This window comes from Conger conger, chromosome 16, assembly GCF_963514075.1.
Source record: "Conger conger chromosome 16, fConCon1.1, whole genome shotgun sequence".
NCBI classification, from domain to species: domain Eukaryota; kingdom Metazoa; phylum Chordata; class Actinopteri; order Anguilliformes; family Congridae; genus Conger; species Conger conger.
Window position 1 is genome coordinate 8,843,732 of NC_083775.1, and position 19,526 is coordinate 8,863,257.

General features: G+C 47.8%; 2 protein-coding genes across 3 annotated transcripts in view; one reads left to right on the top strand and one right to left on the bottom strand.

The window, feature by feature from the left end:
* The window catches only part of LOC133114291 (large ribosomal subunit protein uL3), a 294,631-nt gene extending 281,668 nt beyond the window's left edge, over positions 1 to 12,963 (bottom strand). Inside the window, exon 1 of the mRNA XM_061223544.1 lies at positions 12,958 to 12,963. Within this exon, the coding sequence (XP_061079528.1) occupies positions 12,958 to 12,960 (3 nt within the window). The 5' untranslated portion in view covers positions 12,961 to 12,963. The remainder of the gene's footprint in view (positions 1 to 12,957) is intronic.
* pdgfbb (platelet-derived growth factor beta polypeptide b) overlaps positions 1 to 19,526 on the top strand; it is a 44,803-nt gene that overhangs the window by 9,317 nt on the left and 15,960 nt on the right. The window contains exon 2 of one of the 2 annotated variants that reach the window (XM_061223541.1): positions 17,146 to 17,532. The exons of the other annotated variant lie outside the window; for it this stretch is intronic. Within the exon in view, the coding sequence (XP_061079525.1) occupies positions 17,470 to 17,532 (63 nt within the window). The 5' untranslated portion in view covers positions 17,146 to 17,469. The remainder of the gene's footprint in view (positions 1 to 17,145; positions 17,533 to 19,526) is intronic. 2 annotated transcript variants of the gene reach the window in all.

A 19,526-nucleotide genomic window follows, 5' to 3' on the forward strand; every position in this document is an offset into this window, starting at 1 on the left:
ACACACACATATACACATACACTCACATACATGCATGCACACTCGCATACGTACACACACACATAATCGTGTGCACAAACTCACATATAGAGACATTCAATATGTTCAAATGCATACCTGTGCCAACATGCAAAATGACAAACCCGATCACGTATAGCTATAATGTTACTGCTGATTGGTGTAAGTGCATGCATGCACACACACACACCGACATACATACACTCTCTCTCTCTCTCTCTCTCTCTCACACACACACACTCAGACACGCACACACACACACTGACATACATACACTCTCTCTCACACACACAGACAACTCACACACACACACACACACACACACATACAGACACACACACATACACACTTTCTTTCTCTCTCACACACTCACACTCATACGCACGTGCACACGCACACACAGACATACACACACACTTACTCTCTCTCTCACACACACACACACACACACACACACACAGTATTAATACCTGGGCCTCTCACAGTGCTGGTCTCAGTCAGGGGGCTTTTATCAGTGAGATGACTGGAAGACAGGTAAGGCCAGGCAGGGGAATTCCTGGGTTAGGCGGGGTACTGGATGTCTTCGGGGGGGGGGGGGAAGAAGAGCATGACATGTACACATTAGAGGCCCTTTATCTTTAACACCCACCTGCAGTTACGTTGACGGGCAAGGTTCGGTGACAGAGGGAGGGTTGAGAAATGAATCTGTCCAGCATGTCCAGAACCCGGTCCCCATGAGCTACAATGCATTGCGGACCGTAAGTATTTGGACAGTGGTACCGTTTCTGTTCTATTTGCTCTGTGCTCACACGCTCACATTCGAGTGCTGACTGTCACACTGTCCAATTCACTTCCAGGGTATTTTCATCCCTATCGTAGGCATTACATTAATCGTGTGTATTCGATCACTTCCTCTGTGCAGGTATAAGAGAGTTTTCAGTATCTAGCCTTGATTCTAGGCTTTTGAATGCCATTGGAGTTATTAGCATTTGTAAGCATGAGGACCAGAGTTGTACCAAAGCCAGTCAAGAAGCAATTATACAGCTGAGAAAAAAAAAAAAGAAACTCAACAAAAACAAATCAGAGACATAAGCCAAACAATAGGCTTACGAAACAGATAATCACATGACTAAGTATAGCGCACCGGCCGGTTACCACCGAACCAATCGCAGAGCACGTTGTGTTGTCCTCCTCGTAATAAGAACCAGGCCATCGATGTAATTACATGGCAGGGGTTGGAGCGCGGGCGCTAACGTGTCGGCGGATCTCGGAGGGCGGCGCTTAATTGCGCGGTTCGTCTCTCTGGACGCGTCGGCCCGTGTCTGACAGCGGAGTAACAATAGACTCAGTCACCCAGACAGCGGAAAGTGACGGGCGGCGGGAACGTGCGTCCGCACCTGAGCGAGCGGCTCGCGCTGGAGCGTGGGAGAACGTTCCGGGTGAAGTAACGTCTGCTCCCCAGACAGTACGCCCACGCGTCTCTCCCTGCCGGGCCCCGCCAACAGGGGGTGCTGTTGTGCTCGGTGGAATGCGAGTGAGTCATCTCTCCTCTGTGCCCCGCTGCTCCGTCACCTCTTTCCATGCCTCCCACTCACCCCGTTCCCCTGGAGAGAATGGACAGGGACTCTGAGGGGGAGAGGGACCGGAGCCGGAGCACAACGACACAACGGAGCCATTGATGAGGGAGGGAGGGAGGGAGTGAGGGAGGGAGGGAGGGAGAGAGAGAGGAGGGGAGAGAGAGAGAGTGAGAGAGTGAGAGAGTGAGGGAGGGGGAGAGAGAGAGAGAGAGAGAGAGGGAGGGAGGGAGGGAGAGAGAGAGGGAGGGAGAGAGGGAAAGAGGGAGGGGGGAGGGAGAGGGAGAGAGGGAGGGAGGGAGAGGGAGAGAGAGGGAGGGAGGGAGGGAGAGAGAGAGGGAGGGAGGGAGGGAGGGAGGGAGAGAGGGAGAGAGAGGGAGGGAGAGAGAGGGAGGGAGAGAGGGAGAGAGAGGGAGGGAGGGAGGGAGAGAGAGAGAGAGAGAGAGGAGTGTACATCAGCACTACACTCCTTTGGGTACTGCAGAGAGAGTGGTCTGCTCTTCTGTATCAGGGGTCATTTTATAAGGCTTTGGCGTATAACATTAGGCTTGTATGGTTAGGCTTATAATGTCAGGCTTGTATGGTTAGGCTTATAACTTTTTTCCAACACCATCGTCACTGCCTTCAATTAGTTTGCCATATTATTATTATTATTATTATTATTATTATTATCATCATTATAACCCGCATGAAAGCAGCATGGGCAGTCATGCATGTAAATGCAGGAATGGCTGTGGTCTATGTGCGCTTCGTGCTGGTTCCAGCAAAATGAGCGTGTCCTGCTACACACCACCCCGTGCCATCAAAGCGGCCCTCCTGTTGCGTGTTGTGAGGAAGCGGACTTGGCGGTATTATTTTTGGAGGGCGGAGAAAGCGCGGGAGCGTCAGGTCGCTGTGGATCCAGGGGGTTGGGGCGGGGCGGGGCGGGTTTCGGGGATGGCCCGACCCGCTTTCTGGAACAGCGGCCCCCCTTTTTTTCCGAAACGGAACCCGGCCCGGACAGGAAAACACCTGGAAGCCGAGAACAAACAAATATGTGAGCGGAAGCCGAGGGCAGGGAAGAGTTAATGCTGCACGCTGGGGGTGGGGGTGGGGGCGGGGGGCGGGGGGCGGGGCCGCGGGGGTGCACCCGTAATCGCAGAGCAGGTTTCCTCTGTCCCTGCCGACGCCCGCCTTTTCAGCCAACTCCAGCGTGCAGCTCCGTCACGGGGCCCGTTCGTACCCCGTGTGTCATTGGTCACACTTCCAACAATAAGGTTCCATGAATTGCCATGAACTAATGTAGCTGTTAACTAACGAACTACTGTGAGGTCAATCTGCACAGCTCTGTTAACGTACGTCAACTAATGTAGCTGTTAACATGAATTATTAGCACTTCATATTGGAATGAAAAAGTCAGTTACGGTATTTGTTAATGGTTAACTAGTTATAAGTTAATCCTATGGTTTGCTAATGTGTAAATGTCATGTGACGCATATCTTAGTTAGTTGCTAACAAATGCGTGAACTAATGAAAAGTTGATTTCATGCTTAATCTATTTGTCCGTCATTAATTCCTGTTAACGCCTACATTAATGCCAGTTCATGAACCTTATTGTGAAGTGTGATTGTCTCACTGGATGACTGTGGTCGGATAAGGAGTGGGTTTTTGTCCACATCCGGGGGTAGTTGGAGGTTGGGTTCGGTGAGTGTGAGCCGGTTTCCTTCTGCCGCCCGCGTTCTCCTGGAAAAATAGCATCCCGGCACGTGTGCGCGTGGGAGTCTGAAGGCACCGTCCTGTCGTCGTCCTGGAGGGAACGCTGACCGCGACTGCGAGGATAAATCCAGCAGAATCCCGCACCCAGCGCACAGGCGTTAGCATCGTTGATTTGCACTGGCGCTTCGGTGATGTTGTGTGTGGATTCGCCGGCCTGTTGTGTGTCCGGGAGGATGATAAACGGGCGGAAGGGCTGCAGCGGATGCGGCCGCCTGATTTTTATGTCATAATGAGTTTTTCAGGAGGCCATTGGCTGTTTCCTTCGAGCCAATGGGCTCGAGCCAGCACGGATACGGCAGTGTTGGTGACACAGCAGTGTTGGTGACGCAGCCTTAACCGGTAGAAGCTGAGGCGGCTGTTTAACACCGCAGGCCAGTGCCCCCCCACTGTCTATGAACACATAATCTATACACTTCTGAAGCATGAATGCCGAATCTGTACTTTTTGTGTGTCATGAAGGCAGACTCTCCACGCTCACCATAAGAGCGGCCACATTGACAAGATGAAATATAACGCTACAATAATTAACATTGGTCCCTGTACAGTCTGCATGCCATAATGGTGAATCTATACTGCATCACCGTATTTAATATGAACAGACAAGTGTTCACTGTTTCTTGCACTCCAGCGGAGGTTATATAGAGCCCAACAAAGAACAATTTTACTCCAGAGTCCAACCTACTATGTGGGAATTCATTTAACATTGTTTCATGGTGAGCTCGTCCATAGTATCCTGCTGCGGAGAGTGGAAATGGTTACGCATTGCTTGCCACACAGATGGTGTGAGATTATTTCGCCTGCTTCTGGCCTTGCAGTGGTTTGACTGCAAGTGTTATGTGTTTATAATTATGTCAACATTGTAGCTGGTATTCAATTAACAATCATCATTAACTGCCCTTTCTGTTAATCATCATTAATCATGTTGTAGAATTCCATTTCAGTTACCAGTAACGATTGTTGCCATCAGCATTGGAACGTTCAGTTAAGGAACATTCTAATCCAGTATGTGTGATCTTATGCCTTAAAGGGCTAAAAGACACAAGTGTCAAATGGAAATGGCCGTTGGGTGGTTACGAAAGCATTGTAGAGCAATTAAAAACGGGCGTAATTTATTTCTCTTCACAAACACAGTTTGGTGAGTTCAGGAAATTACTGACCAAACTCGCCAAACTGGACTCTGGCGGGAATATATTAACAAATATTAAGGGAATAGAGGGGTGTGCCTTAGTGTTTCACACCTGATGGCACGCGGTAAAAGCTGACAGACACATTCCCAGCTTCTTTCATTGCCCTGGGCTGCTGTGTCTGAATGTGGTGGTGAGAGGAAGGGTGGATTTCCCCATGTGCTGCATGTGGCTCTCTCTGTCTCTTCATCTCTAGGCCTGCTATCTTTTCTCAACCCCCTTTCTTTTTCCTCTTCCCTCCTTAACTAATCGAGTATACACAGTAGTGATATGGTAAGATATCTTTATTCTCCTCTCTCCAGACCGCTCCTTACACACTGTCACCTGCTCCACCCAGCCCACACCTGCGCAGCACTGTGCAAAAAATAAAATGCCATGAAGTGAACATGCTTTCAAAAGTTATGAAATAAACTTCTAAATACTATAAAGAGAAGTGAACCGTTAAAAACTAAAGCAAATCAATGTTTGTTGCGACCATTCGCCTTTAAAACTACATCAGTACTCTTAAGTATACCGTCCTGCAGTTTTATCAGAAAATGCGAAGGTTAGGTGTTTTAATCGTGTTGGAGAACGTGCCACAGGTCTCCTGCAGTCACTCACTTGTGGCTCTCCTGGTTATCCCAGACTGCCTAAATTAAGGTTCATTCAATTTTTTATCCGAAAACTGGTTCTATATTTCTTTTTTAAAGTGCATATATGCACGCGTCTGCATGTTTCTGTGTGTGTGTGTGTGGCAAATGGGAAACACACAAAAAGCGTGCATGCATACGCACTCAAACACACACTCAAACACTCACTCACACACACACACACACACACTCACACACACACACGCACACATAAATGGCATACACACACACACACACACACACGCACACATAAATGGTATACACACACACACACACACACACATTCGCACACACAAACACACTCACACACACACAAATGGAATATACACAGATTGCAGGGAGTGTAAGGTTAAGCTGAAAAATAGTTAATAAAACTAATAATTTATATGGAAATGGTCATATATGAAACCAGAATTATGCAGAAGTTGTCCATTTAAAGGATAAAATATCCCAGCAGTGCCAAAACGTGGCAGCGCATTTCCAATCTAAATCCGTGTGAAATACCCTTTCATTTCTTCAGAGGTTGAGAGACGTGCATTATCGGACCCAGCAGCCCATCTCTGAGCCCCTGAACGGGCGGCAGTGAGCGAAGACCTCATCCGCAAAGCTCGGGGGCCGATGGAAGACCACGCGCTGCCCTGGGCCCCTGCACTGTGCAGTGGGGCAGCAGGGAGGTGCAGTGCTCAGTACCGTCACAGCACAAAGGTCCTTGGTTCAAATCCCGGCCGGGGATTTTTCCATAGACACGGGAAAAACGTACAAATATACACAGGCACGCACGCACTCACAAAAGGAAGAACAATTGCACACCGGGTACACATACAAATCCACATGTACACACACATGGTTGCGTGCGTACGTACGCACTACATATATACCGTACTTGTAAACGTGTGTATACGTGCATGCACATACATACACACATGCGTTATGGTAAACCCAGTTGACGGGCCACGGCGCGGATGACAACGTGTGACACAGTCAGCAGGAAGTAGGCTCATAAACAGGAAGTGGAGAAGACTGAGTATTGGGGCTGGGAGTGGAAGTGCTGTCACACACCAGTACCGGTCTCCCTTCCCCACTATTTCTGGGCCTCTGTTCCTGTCCTGTCAGTCAGCCTCTGTCTCTGTGTCCGTCTCTCTCTGATTTGGGGACATGTAGTTTGTTAAACTTGTTTTTTGTGTAGAGTGTTTTCAGAATACAAATCAAATTCATCTCTCTCTCCTGCTCTCTTCCCTCTCTCTCAGGGGTGTAGCAGTGTGTAGTTCTGTAGCAGTGTGTAGTTGTGTTGTGGTGTATAGTGTTGTGGTGTGTAGTTGTGTAGTTGTGTTGAGTATAGTTGTGTAGCAGTGTGTAGTTGTGTTGAGTGTAGTTGTGTTGTGTAGTTGTGTTGAGTGTAGTTGTGTGGCGGTGTGTAGTTGTGTTGAGTGTAGTTGTGTTGTGGTGTGTCGTGTAGCGGTGTGTAGTTGTATTTTGGTGTGCAGTTGTGTTGTGGTGTGTAGTTGTGTAGCGGTGTGTAGCTGTGTTGTGGTGTGCAGTTGTGTAGTGGTGTGTAGTTGTGTAGCAGTGTGTAGTTGTATTGTGGTGTGTAGTTGTGTTGTGTGTAGGTGTGGTAGTTGTAGCAGGGTGTAGTTGTGTATCAGTGTGTAGTTGTGTTGAGTGTAGTTGTGTATCAGTGTGTAGTTTTGTTGTGTTGCAGTGTGTCGTTGTGTATCAGCATGTAGTTGTGCAGTGAGGTGCTGCCTTTCCTGGTACAGGAATACACTTGGCAGCGTTGTGCAGGATGCTGATGTCACACTGAGCAGAAGCCCATCCAGACAGGCAGTTGGAGGAAGACCAGGAGGAGGCCGTGAACTCCACTGAGAGGCCAAATGCCTGGTGCTGCTTGCCTTTATTCTGAATCAGGTGAGGGAGAAATGCAGGTCTACATTCAGGATGGAATACAGGCCCAAGCTAAAGACTAATATCGGATGAGTGCAGGTTATGTTCTCTAAGCATCCTGTCCATACTGAGGTACATCGGCATTGTCAAACAGCACATCTGAGCCCACCTGTTCTCATAGTGATGCTTCAGACACCGCCTACAGCCCTGATTCCTATGACTGTGGCTATGAGTAGAGTAGCAGTTAACAGTGTTCTGGGGTTTGCTGTTTTTTCTTTTTTTATGGTGGTACAGCAGCAGTTTATTGATGAAGGGAATTTTCTTTGAAGTTGATTTGCATACAGTGCCATAACAAACACCGATATACAAATACGACATAGAAACCCAAAATACCAATAAAACATTTATCAAAGAGAAAAGAGAATAAATAAGAAAATAATGGAAACGTTACGTGGTCTCGTGTATCGAATCGCAAACAAGGCCTTGTTTAGATGTTTGGATGTTTTTAATATTCTCAGGTTCTCGTGTTTCAGGAGCGGGTCTCTCCCGAGCTCTCTCTGGCACTGTGAGATGAGCTTTCACAGTTTTTCTCGTCGTAGTCCATCTAAACAGGGCGGCCTGTAGCGTAGTGGTTAAGGTAAAGGACTGGGACACACAAGGTCGGTGGTTCTAATCCCGGTGTAGCCACAATAAGATCCGCACAGCCGTTGGGCCCTTAAGCCCATTGCTCCAGGGAAAGATTGTATCCTGCTTAGTCTAATCAACTGTACGTCGCTCTGGATAAGAGTGTCTGCCAAATGCCATTAATGTAATGTAATGTAATGTAATTTTATGTCATCTAAACACCACGGCAGCCGACCCTCAGATGCCTCAATGTTCCACAAATCTGTAAATAAATAGAATTAAGTCCCAGAATCTTGACTGGTTTTAGTCTTACACCAGCCGGTGGTATGGTGAATGTCTCTAACCGTGATTTAACCCATGCGATATGTCAGAAGGCGGGTAAAGCCAACGCCCCTGGTGATTCGCGGTTGTGTGCAAACACGACACCTCAGGCCGCCATTGGCTGAGGCGGTAAGAGCAGTCGCCTGGCAGTCGGGAGGGTTGCCGTTTCGATCCCACCCTGAGTGTGTCGAAGTGTCCCTGAGTAAGACGCCTAACCCCCTCAAAATGCTCCTGACGAGCTGGTTGGTGCCTTGCATGGCAGCCAGTCGCCGTTGGTGTGTGTATGATTCAGTTGTACAGCGCTTAGGATAAAGGCACTATATAAATGCCAACCATTTACCATTTAAACCGAAAAAAGATGGAGGGCCACAAAGCCCTTCTCTTTCGTCCTCTGGAGGGACGAAGCTTACAAACACGGAGCTCTCTCCCACAATTCAGCGTTCATGGAGGAGAGTAAAATACAATTATGATAAAAAACATGATCATAACCTTCCCAGGCTGCTAGAGCGTGACGGCTCTTAATAGAGACAGAAAGTCTCCCCCCCGATCTTTCTCCAGCTTTTCATCAATATCACGCTTTTCATTAAAGGACAAAGGTGTCCTTCAAATTATTAGAGATGAGTCATCTTTATTAGAAATGCAGTTAATGTCCTCAAGAATGTAGGCCAATTTCAACTCCTCAACTTTTTTATTTGGTATGGAAATGTGTCGCAGGTTATTTATTGAGTTGAAATTGTGTTTGAAACGTTTGCTTGGTGGATGTGGGGATCTGATGTCATCTCGCCTCCTCATTCGGCCCTTTATATCCAACCAACGTCGTCGCAGTGACATTTAGTCTGGGCAACTGCTGTGCTTTTAGGTGACACCCTACAGAAAAAAATAGCTCAAGCTCCCAGCTTGACATGGTTTGGCCAGCTCAAGCTAGGTTTTGAAACAGCTGGTTGCTGGCTCAGGTAAAGGGAGGGTGGAAAACCAGCAGTTCTCAGCTCTCGAGGTCTGTGTGTTGTTGATCTCTGGCCTTCAGAGTACATTCTATGTGGTCGAAACCCCATGGCAACAGCAATCAACAAATGATAATCATCAGGACTGTGGGTTTTGGGTGCTACACTACTTCGTGCTGATATTGCTTTTGCCCGAACAGAAATTCTCTCTGTCTCCCTCTTTTTTGCTCACTCTCTCTCCCTCCCACTCTCTCTCTCTGTCTCTCAGTCTCTTCTCCCACTCGTAGTATCTGACTTTGTCTGTCTGGCTGTTTTTCTGCGTTTTCTCTCACACTGTGTGAGTCTGTCTATCTCTCCCTTCCTCTCCCTCTCTCTGTCTGGGTCTGTGTTCCTGAATATGAGGCACATTCCAGGGATTCCTCCCTGTCACTTTCTCCCTCTCGCCCTCTCTCCCTCTCTCGCTCCTTCCCTCTCTCCGCTTCTCCGTACGTGTTGAGAGGGCCGTGCTGAAACGTTAACAGGCGGCCCCACACACCCTGCCCAGCTCTGTTATCTGTCTCTTTCTCTCTCTCTCCTCATCGCCCCACATCTCTCTCTCCTCATCTCTTTCTCCCTCTCTCCTCATCTCCCCATCTCTCTCTCTCCTCATCTCTTTCTCCCTCTCTCCATCTCCCCATCTCTCTCTCTCCTCATCTCTTTCTCCCTCTCTCCTCATCTCTTTCTCTCTCTCTCCTCATCTCCCCACATCTCTCTCTCCTCATCTCTCCACATCCCTCTCCTCATCTCCCCATCTCTCTCTCCTCATCTCTTTCTCCGTCTCTCCTCATCTCTCCACATCTCTCTCTCCTCATCACTCTTTCTCTCTGTCTTCCCACCTCCCCACATTCCACTCTCCCTCACCACACAGTTCTGCACACACGTGCACACACACACACACACACACACACTCACACACACTTACATACACACACTCACACACACTTGCATACACACACACACACACACACACACACACACACACACACACACACACCCTTCCACATCGGTTTGGACTGTTTCTTGACTGCTTTTTGTCAGGGTTCCAGGTTACTGTTGCACTGGGTGAATCTCTCCCGTATTGACTGCAGGCCGACCCCTGGAAAGCACCGTTGTGATTCATCAGGTTCCTTTGAGCCCCAGGGCTAGATTACTTGTCATAGTGTCCATGTTAGCCGCTGTTAGCCGCTGCCTGCGCAGGGCCCTCTGCCAGCAGTGATCTCCCTGCCCAGCTAGCAGCTAGCTCTGACAAACGGCTGTGTGCGGGAATGGGAGAGGATGGTATTAGATTAGATTAGCTTCTGAGTGGCAGTTGGCCAGGGATATTGGCAGGCAGGGTGGCAGCGTGCTGTAATGGTTGGGGTATTGCGTTTGTAACCGGATGGTTATGGGAGTGCATCAGGGGTGGAAGGGCTGCTGTCGTACTCTTGAGTACGGTACTTAACTCGAGCTGCCTCAGTGAACATTTACTTCATCAATGGACTGTGTGCAAGAAGAATGGTCTCTCGGGAACAGAGTGTCTGCCGTAAATGAGACGGATAGGAAAGAGAAATATTGAAGTGGGACTGGGGATTCTGCATGAGCTGCACTGTACGAACGCTAGACACGGCGTACGGAGTTATGTTTAAGAACGGGGTTTTTGGGGAAAATATGTATGGGAAGACTGCTCGGCATGTTTATTTCGTTCATTGTTTATTTTTCATCAGACAGGAAGGCTATTGTGTACTTCCCACTGTCACAGTGGAAAGAAAACCGAAGTTCTTTCGGCTTAAAAAAAAAAAAAATGTTCTGTTCGGCTTAAAATGAACTGACAGTAAATATTAGAAAAAACTCTTACGGCCAATAAACTGTTTGAATGCGTGTGTGTATGCGCGCGCTGTCATAGCTGCCCAAAATAAGCATATTTCCTTAAGCAGGTTTCCTGAAAGAATGTTTAAGGAAGGTGCCATCACTTAGGGTGTGACTCCTGAGGCAGAATCCTGTTTCTAAATATGTCCACTATCTGTATTTTTGGACTTTGCTTTGTTTGTGGGTTTTAAGCAGATCGGGCAGTGTGCCTTTTCAGTGTTTTAAATTGCATATTCCCTGGACCGAGGGAGAGAAACAGGCATCCTTCAGTGAGCGCGGGAATGCTGTATTCTGTGTGTCCCTACGAGAGGGTGCGCATGTTTTGGGAAGCATACCCCCCCCCCTGCATAACCGCGGGAATGCTGTATTCTGTGTGTCCCTACGAGACATGTTGTACGTGTAACCGCTGGTCACTGGGCAGCCGTCGCAGGGCTGCCCCGCGGGATTGTGGGAAGCCGTGCGGGACCCGGGTCCTCTGGTGCAGACGCTCTCGTCGTGAGCGATAATTAGCATTTGATAATTAGCGTTAACGAGGGAAAGCCTCAGAAAGGCGAAGCCGCGGTAGTTTGCCAGCGAGTCTCCTCCGCTCCCTTTCTCTGCGTATTCAAACGCCACGTGAAGGGGGGGGGGGGGGGCGGGGGGCGGGGTGAGTGAGACGGCGGGGGGGTCAGACAGTGCAGGTGCATGGCCCTAAATTCCCGGGAACACAGATGGAAGGGCGATAGCTGAGAAATGCAGAGCTAAGTGCAGGCTTTCGCGGGTTAAAATGATAACCGAGGGAATACTGTGACATGACCTGACTGGTGAAAGAGATTATCTCAAAACTCGATACCCTGCAGTCCCAGAATTACAGCCTATGTTCGGGTCTAGCGTTCAGCGTAATGCCATATTAACAAAAGACGCCAAATGTTAGGCTGAGAACTCTTTTTATAGGGCCTTTTTTTTTTTTTTGGGTGAAATGTTCCATTGGTATGATGTTATGAATGGTGAAATGGTTCAGTTTGAAAATGAGCATGGAAATGTGATGGAAAATAGGATGCGTTCACATCAGTTCTCCGTTCACTCCACTAATAATTCAGTATCTTCACGCTCGGCATCTCTGAAGCATGCCTGAATATAATTGAGCGCATACTTCTTTTCCTCTTTCTTAGAAGCTGCACAAGTCATTTCTTTTCATTTTGATGGATATTGCGGCTTTCTTTAAACCTTTCTTCCATAGAGCCGCGGGTGGAATGGCACCCCCTCACAGAACCGGAGAAATCTTGGGAGAAACGACTCGCTTCCCCCCCCCTTTACAGCGAACGACAGACACGTTCTCTACACCTGTGCGGCAAGGGGGATTTCCCACAGAGCAACCTGGCCGTCAGATCTACCTGCTCCTGCCTCTGAGCTCCAGACACCTGCAGCTGCAGCAAACCGCATCAAATAAATGATAAATCACAGCGTATAAAGACGACAGGTTAACGCAGCGGTTTCCACACACACTGTCCACAGAAACTCTCTTTCTTTCTTTCTTTCTCTGCCTGTGGCAACGCCCTGTTCCTCAAGCAGAGAGCTTCTTTGGGCAGTGAAAAGTGACAGGTCTCTCAGACCATCAGCCAGAAAGGTCGAAGGCTCTTAAGCTTGTTTTGCTTGGCTACGGCCATTCACACTTTAGTTTCATTATCCTGAGACACGTCTGACATCATCCCACTTTAGATCCGAAACAGGAACAATTTTGTTTACTTTCCTTTTACTATCCTTGTTTTAGTTTAAGTTGTTGTCGACATTTAATATCACAATGTAGCTCTTGAGTTTATGGAGATGGTCATTTGTATCTGACTGTGGTCGCACATGAGCTACAGAAAGGTTCAGGGGTCGATTGTAGTCTCACCATCTTTCGTACAGTGATCCGTTAACCTTAATCAATGCTCTGACCCCACCCAGGGTGTCACCTTTCCCCCAAATTACACCCCGCTCCCCTCCTTCCGTCCACTCCTAGCTCTGTTCTTATGAACCCCAGCCAAAAAAACACAAAAAACACAAAAAAACACAAAAATTGCACTAGCTTACACTCAAACTGTAGTTGAAAATGTTGACTGACGCGGTTTGGAGCAATCATGGCTTCCCAGGTTGATGGCTCCATTTCCTGGATGAAAAATGAGCTCATCTCGTCGCGTTAAGGTTCCCTCCGTCTCCCCTCCCGCCTGCCCGTGGCTGCGCTCGGTCATAATTAATATTCCCGCTGGGGCAGCTGTGTGACACACGTCCTGCCGTGTGTGTGTTTAGTTTAGCTGCGGTTGACTCAGGAGCACAAACAATGCGCTTTCTGTCGCTCCCCCCTCCTCCCCCTCGTGTCTGCGTGAAGGAGTCCCGTCCGTCTGTGAAAAGGACAGGAAACACAGAGGGCACTTCACAGCACACTGACAGTCAAGCCCGCCATTCTTTACCCAGCGTTACTTTACCAAACGGCCAGAAGAACATTCTGATCCTTAAATGCCTTTAGGCTGGGACTGGGCCTGGTGGGGGGTTGGGGGGGGTCTTACAGTAAATCTCTCCCCGCTGTTTCTGTGCTCTAATTCACCCGCTATCATGTACAGAATGTCTTGGTTCCCGTTTCAATACCAGCTAGTGTTGTAATTCACACTCTGGTTTTTGTTTCACAAAACTGTCCGCTTGGGCGTTTCGTTCATTTTTTTTTTCTTTAGAAGAATTTTCTGCAGCGCTTCCGTGCTTCAAAGAGTGGAGACGCATGAAGACTAACTTTTACAATATGAGCTGTGTGTCACACAAGACTGTGTGTGTGTGTGTGTGTGTGTGTGTGTGTGTGAGTGTGTTCATTCATATTGTATTGGCACTCCGCGCCTTGTCTTTTAACCCTTTCAGTGCCGAGCCCAGTAGGAAGTGACTCCTTCCAAATCCCAAGGTGGTTTGGCTTTGGTTGGGGAAAGTTGAGAGAGTTTTCCTGGGTTTTAGTCGGGGTTCAAAACAGTAGAATAGCAGCCGTCCTGATTGTTGGAAAAGGTGTAAGGCGGAGAGTGCCCTGTGGCACTCTGGGGACTGAAAGGGTTAAGGATAGATTGATTGAACACCTGCTCCATGTGACGTTCCAGAAGTACAGTCATTGGCTCATTCCTCACGGAACCTTTTCACCCCGTGTTCCTTCCTGGTTTGGGTTTGCTTTCCGGTCACTCAGCGGAGGTGATCTGTGAGAGCTCAACCCTTCATCCCGGGGACCCCCCCTGTCTTTTGACATCGTCTTCATCACTTTGCACCCTGGGTTTCCATTTTCAAATGACCCTTTTTAACTTCGGTGGTCGCCTGGATAACTTTGAGCCTTGGTGGGGGTCTCTGGATCAGTGCACTAAATGCTCTAATGGAATAAAAGGAAGCAATAATTTCTTGGAGTTTCCGAAGATTTGGTTTGGAAAACAAAATAAACAGGAAAGTAAGGATTTTGATTTCTTATGTACCATAACATAGCCGACAGTGTAGATCGTAAGCACAAATATAATGAGTGCATTATTCTTATTACTCTAGCCATTGCGCCAACCCACAGACCTGCAGAAGCCGCCCCTTTTGTTTTCCTCGGCCAGCGGTGGAGGAGGGGAGCCGTGTGGAGGAAGTCATGTCGTTGCGTTGGCGAGCGTTTCGGCCGCGGACGCGCGTAAACCGCCGTGCCGCCGTCAGACGCCACCATGAGACCTCTCCGTGCAAAGTGCAGGCAGAGAGGAGGGAGGGCAGCGCGGGAGAGAGAGGGCGAGAGAGAGAGAAAGGGAAGGGTTTTTGAAAAATGTCCCAACAGCTTCGACCAGACTTGACCTATGATCCGCCCCTCAGTAGCACAACGCATCTCTTCATGGCTTTTGTTCGGGGGACTGAATTGTGACAGAGTCGCAGCCTCCCACTGCCGGTTCTGGGGGAACCACCTCATTTTTTAGGACAGTGCACAGTGACCCCCCCCCCCCCCCATTAAAACGTGGGGGTCTCGGCGATCGAATCAAAGCATTCTCCGCCGTGCCCCGGCCCCCGACGGAGGCTGTAGGCTTCAGACGGCCCAGTTCACCTACAGGATGACGCATGAATCGCTGCACTGTGTGGCCAGGCATTAAATGTACAGAGAATCGCCTCTGTGCTAATCTGATGTCATTTTTTTTTTGCTTCGTGAAACCCCTTATTTCATCTGTATTTCATCAAAAATTATGCAACCGTGGTCCGTGATGCAGTTTGGACCCAGAGAAATACATGTGTGCGGCCGTTCCGCTAAGAGTCTATTCTACAGAATCTATTTTGTGTTTTTTTTTATGCTTTTTTTTTTCAATGTCTTGGACCTTTTACTAGGTTTATTCACTCTGCATGCCCAATGGATTGAGGAAATAAAAGCCAAAGAGCTCTGAAATAACCTGTCTGCAGTATTTCGTGCACCTTTTGCTGCCTTTGCTGGGGGTGCAGCTGAGTGAGCACTGACCGGGCTGTAAGCATAATGAGCGTGCTCTTTATCTTGTGGAACTTGTGGAAGAACCTATGCATTTGTAAGTCGCTTTGGATTAAAGGCGTCTGCCGAATTACTAAAATGTCAATGTAAATGATAATGAGTGGGCTGTCGTGATGATGAGCAAGCTGTCGTGATAAGGACTGGGCCGTCGTGATAATGAGCGGGCTGTCGTGATAAGGGCTGGGCCGTCGTGATAATGAGCGGGCTGTCATGATAATGAGCAAGCTGTCGTGATAATGAGCCGGCTGTCGTGATAAGGCCTGGGCCGTCGTGATAATGAGCGGGCTGTCGTGATAAGGACTGGGCCATCGTGATAATGAACAAGCTGTCGTGATAAGGACTGGGCCATCGTGATAATGAACAAGCTGTCGTGATAAGGTCTGCGCCATCGTGATAATGAACAAGCTGTCGTGATAAGGCCTGGGCCGTCGTGATAATGAGCGGGCTGTCGTGACGACAGTCCTGCAGTCGTGATGACAGGATGGTCGTAATGATGATCTTAGAACAGGTCGGCTGCTCCTACGAGCTTTGGCTCAGCCCTTGCTGAGAGCGCATGCTTCAGCCTTGAATCCATATTCAGTATGTCACTTGTCGTTTAATTTCTGAGAACACTGTGGGGAAAATCTTTTACGTTTTTTTTTTTTTGTGATGATGTTCACTAGCCCTCAAAATTGTCACCCCATGCACGCACGCACATTTTGTTTCTCCATTATGCACCTTAATCATATTTACAGTATGGCGAGGCTTCCAGCTTTGCTAAGGGGTAGATAACTACGCAGTTCAGACTGTTTCATCATCTCAAAAAATAACAAAACAGTTTCTTGCACATTTCAAAAGATATTCGCTGCAATGATTTTCACATGCTGCCATGAAATAGACTGTTCATACATTCATACACACACTCACACCGATGGCGATTCATTCACCCATTCATACACACACGCAAGGCCCTAATTACATAGCTGATAGGCTACGGCACTCGCAGGTTACGTCAAAACTTCCCCTTCCCCTTTAAATTTCCCCTGGTTCAACGTTTTCCTACGGGTTTTCTTCAAGACGGCTCGCCCCCTGTCGTCCCTAATATGGACTTTATCGTCTTGCTTTAAAGGGGCGGGGGCAGTGAGACAAACTTCTGTTCCGAAAGCTTGTAAACTATCCATCGTAATCAGAATGCAACAGCGGTGAAGCGTTCGGAACCTGAAGGACCGTTGATAAGCTTTCGGAGAAATTTAGGTTTTCAGTTCCGCCACGCGCTGCAATGCACTACGCTTCGCTACATTACATTGCAACGGATCATATACTGTACACTTGTAGAAGACAGACGTGAATTACTTTTTTAAAAGCTGACAGGTTGTACATTTCTAAATTATTTCCGTGCAATAAAAGCGGCAGTACAAGTTGGTAATTTATTTGGTCAGCAACAAATGGCTTGTGACTTGGACACGGGATGTTGTCTGTAAATGTCCTGTAGGAATGTCACCCATCGACTGAGATATTGATGCGAAAAAATAAAGTTGTTTTTTAACTTTAAAAGATACATTTAAATAAATCACCCGGTTTTCTGAACCGGCTCGCGTGAAGTAATAGCGCACAATACCGCAAGAACTTTTACCACCTCGTAAAGTGCTCGCTGCTGTGAAAGCACTTCATTTTCATTGAGCGTATTTTATTATCTGCTGATTTTATCCGGGACTGTCTGATGTGGGAAGTAAAGCAGGCACTTCAGTTGATATACGGCTAGGGAAACATATATAGCACGGACAATCTTTCATTAATTTCAGCGCAATTTGTTTCTGGTATTTTTTTCCCCCGTTCCATTTACGACGGAATTCTTTTTTTCTTTTCCTTTTTTTTTTTTAGATTCAATTTCGGAGCACATGGACTTGTTTTTCAATGGACTTCAAATACTTTGTTAAGACCTTAGCTCTTTGGAATTCACACGAGCAAGCGTACGCTCCTGCGCTGGAATTCATAGCCCACTGCGCGCTGGACGGCTAGTTGCTAAGTAGCGCAGTTGCAGTGGATGCGTTGGATATTTCCCGGAGACCGTCGAGGGTGCTGATCTGCGCGCGAGGAACCCACGGAGCGGAGCTGCTGTCCCCCCGCGCAGCGTGCTGAGGACCGGCCGCCGCGCGTCTCCATAAATGCGCAGTCAATCGCGGAGCCTCGACTCCGGGTAGCAAGATGAACTCGTGGGTTCTGCAGCTTGTGTTGCTTGCGGCGTTTCTGCGGTTTGGTTGTCCCGAGGTAAGATGAGGTCAAATAAACTTTCTGTTCTAATAGACGAGTACTTAGACTCGTAGTACAGACCCTCAAATTAAAATTCTCAAATCCAACCTGTGTGGTCAGACCTGTACACAGACACCCAGATACAATGTGGTTCTCTTTGTTCCTTATTAAATTGCAACTAGTGATTATAGTCGAATTATTACATTATCAGCATCGATTGCTAGAGATATTGTGCAATGGACCAATACTGTCATCTTGGCAGTGTGGGTTTTCTGACTACTTGGGAACTGATTTAGAATTCTGTTCTATTTACACACACGCACGGATGCATGCACGCAAGTGCGCACACACACACACACACACACACACACGCGCTTCCATTCTTTAAAAACACATATTCAGTGGACTCTATCTTTGTAGCCTACGGGCATTGGAAGTCGCACTGATACGAGCGGCTTTATTTGAAGACTGCTACGGAGCCCCTTCTGGGAACAGGCGCACATACTGATGAGCAAGTGCGCAGAGATCGCAGGTGCGCATTAATGTACACATTTAATCAATGAATTCTGGGCCTATAACAGTTACTGGCTTGGACTAAGTGAGTTCACTGGCTTCAATGACGACAGTTTTGTTATCTCACCCGTAAAAATACCGGACATACGGACCGGACATCAGAAACGCATATTTGGTCGAAGGCCACGTTTGACGGGGGCTACGGAGATATGGTCAGATTCCCATCGGTTTGAAAACTACGGTACCGTTATGTGGGGCGGCACGCCCTCGTAGTAATTCCCGCAGGCGTATTTGTGCGAAAGGCAGTGGTGAGAATATGGACTCGTGAGTGTATTTCACTGCGAGGGTGATTAGCGAGGAAGAGCGGCAGTTGCAGACATTGTCCTGTTTAAAAAGCGAGTATCCTGTACAGCGGGATTCAGTAGCCAATGAGGGGCCTTGAACAAGCCCTCGTCAAGTGGCTGCTGTCAGCTAAATGGCCGACTACACACCTCTGTTTGGTCGGATACTTTTAGACTTATATTTAAAGGTACAATAGGTCACTTCTAACGGTCAAGAGAGGAATAGCAGCTACAAACACCTTCAAACCGCAACACTGTTTATCCCTTCCCCTTCTCTGCGAACGTGCTGACGTTGAAACGAATGAGCTTGATTTATTGTACAGCTATACGATGTTGTGGTACAGAGTGCCGGCCGTCAAATGTACATTTTGAAACCAGAATTTAAGGACTATAAACACAGGCAGAGTGCAAATCAGCATGTCAGTGAGCCTTTTTCAATGATACGAAGGGATTTACCGTGGTCTTGTAACAATGTTTTGAAACAAAAATCTTACGTATTGTACCCTTAAGGATTGCTAATTATTTTAGTAAAAATTATGTCAACTGAACAATTTGTCTCCCTACCGTAACACCCCTAGCTGGCAAATTTTCTCATCTGCCGACTGATTTGGGGAACCCCCTGCTTTGTAGCACACTGCATGCTAGCAGTCTTTAAATTGGCTTAAATGACACTCATTTTGCACCCCCAATGAAAGAATGCACAAGGGCATCCCCCAGTAATGCCAACGGCATTCCCAGAACCGGAAGCCTGAATGCAGCATCAGTAAGGCGCTAAGGGCCGGTGTCACAGGTGCAGATTGGGGTTAGTTACAGTACAAATGGAGAACATCCTTTCAAATGTAACTTAGTCTCGGAGTGGGCTTAATCTGTGATTTGTGAACCTGGCCCTTCTGTAAATATGAGATGACTTGGGCTAACCTAGAGCCACGGTGCGGGTAGTGCACCGCAATAACATTGTAAGACCATCTGGTGGTACATGGCTGTTCCCTTAACTGAGCCCAGCAGATGCACCAGCTTCATACATCCTTAACCATCATATTAGCTTGGATATTTTCTTACACTTTATACAGTTACAGAGGCTAAAGCTAACCCCACACAACACCTTTGTATGCAAAGTTGGTACACGACTAAGAATAGCAGTATGTTTTGTTTTTTTTT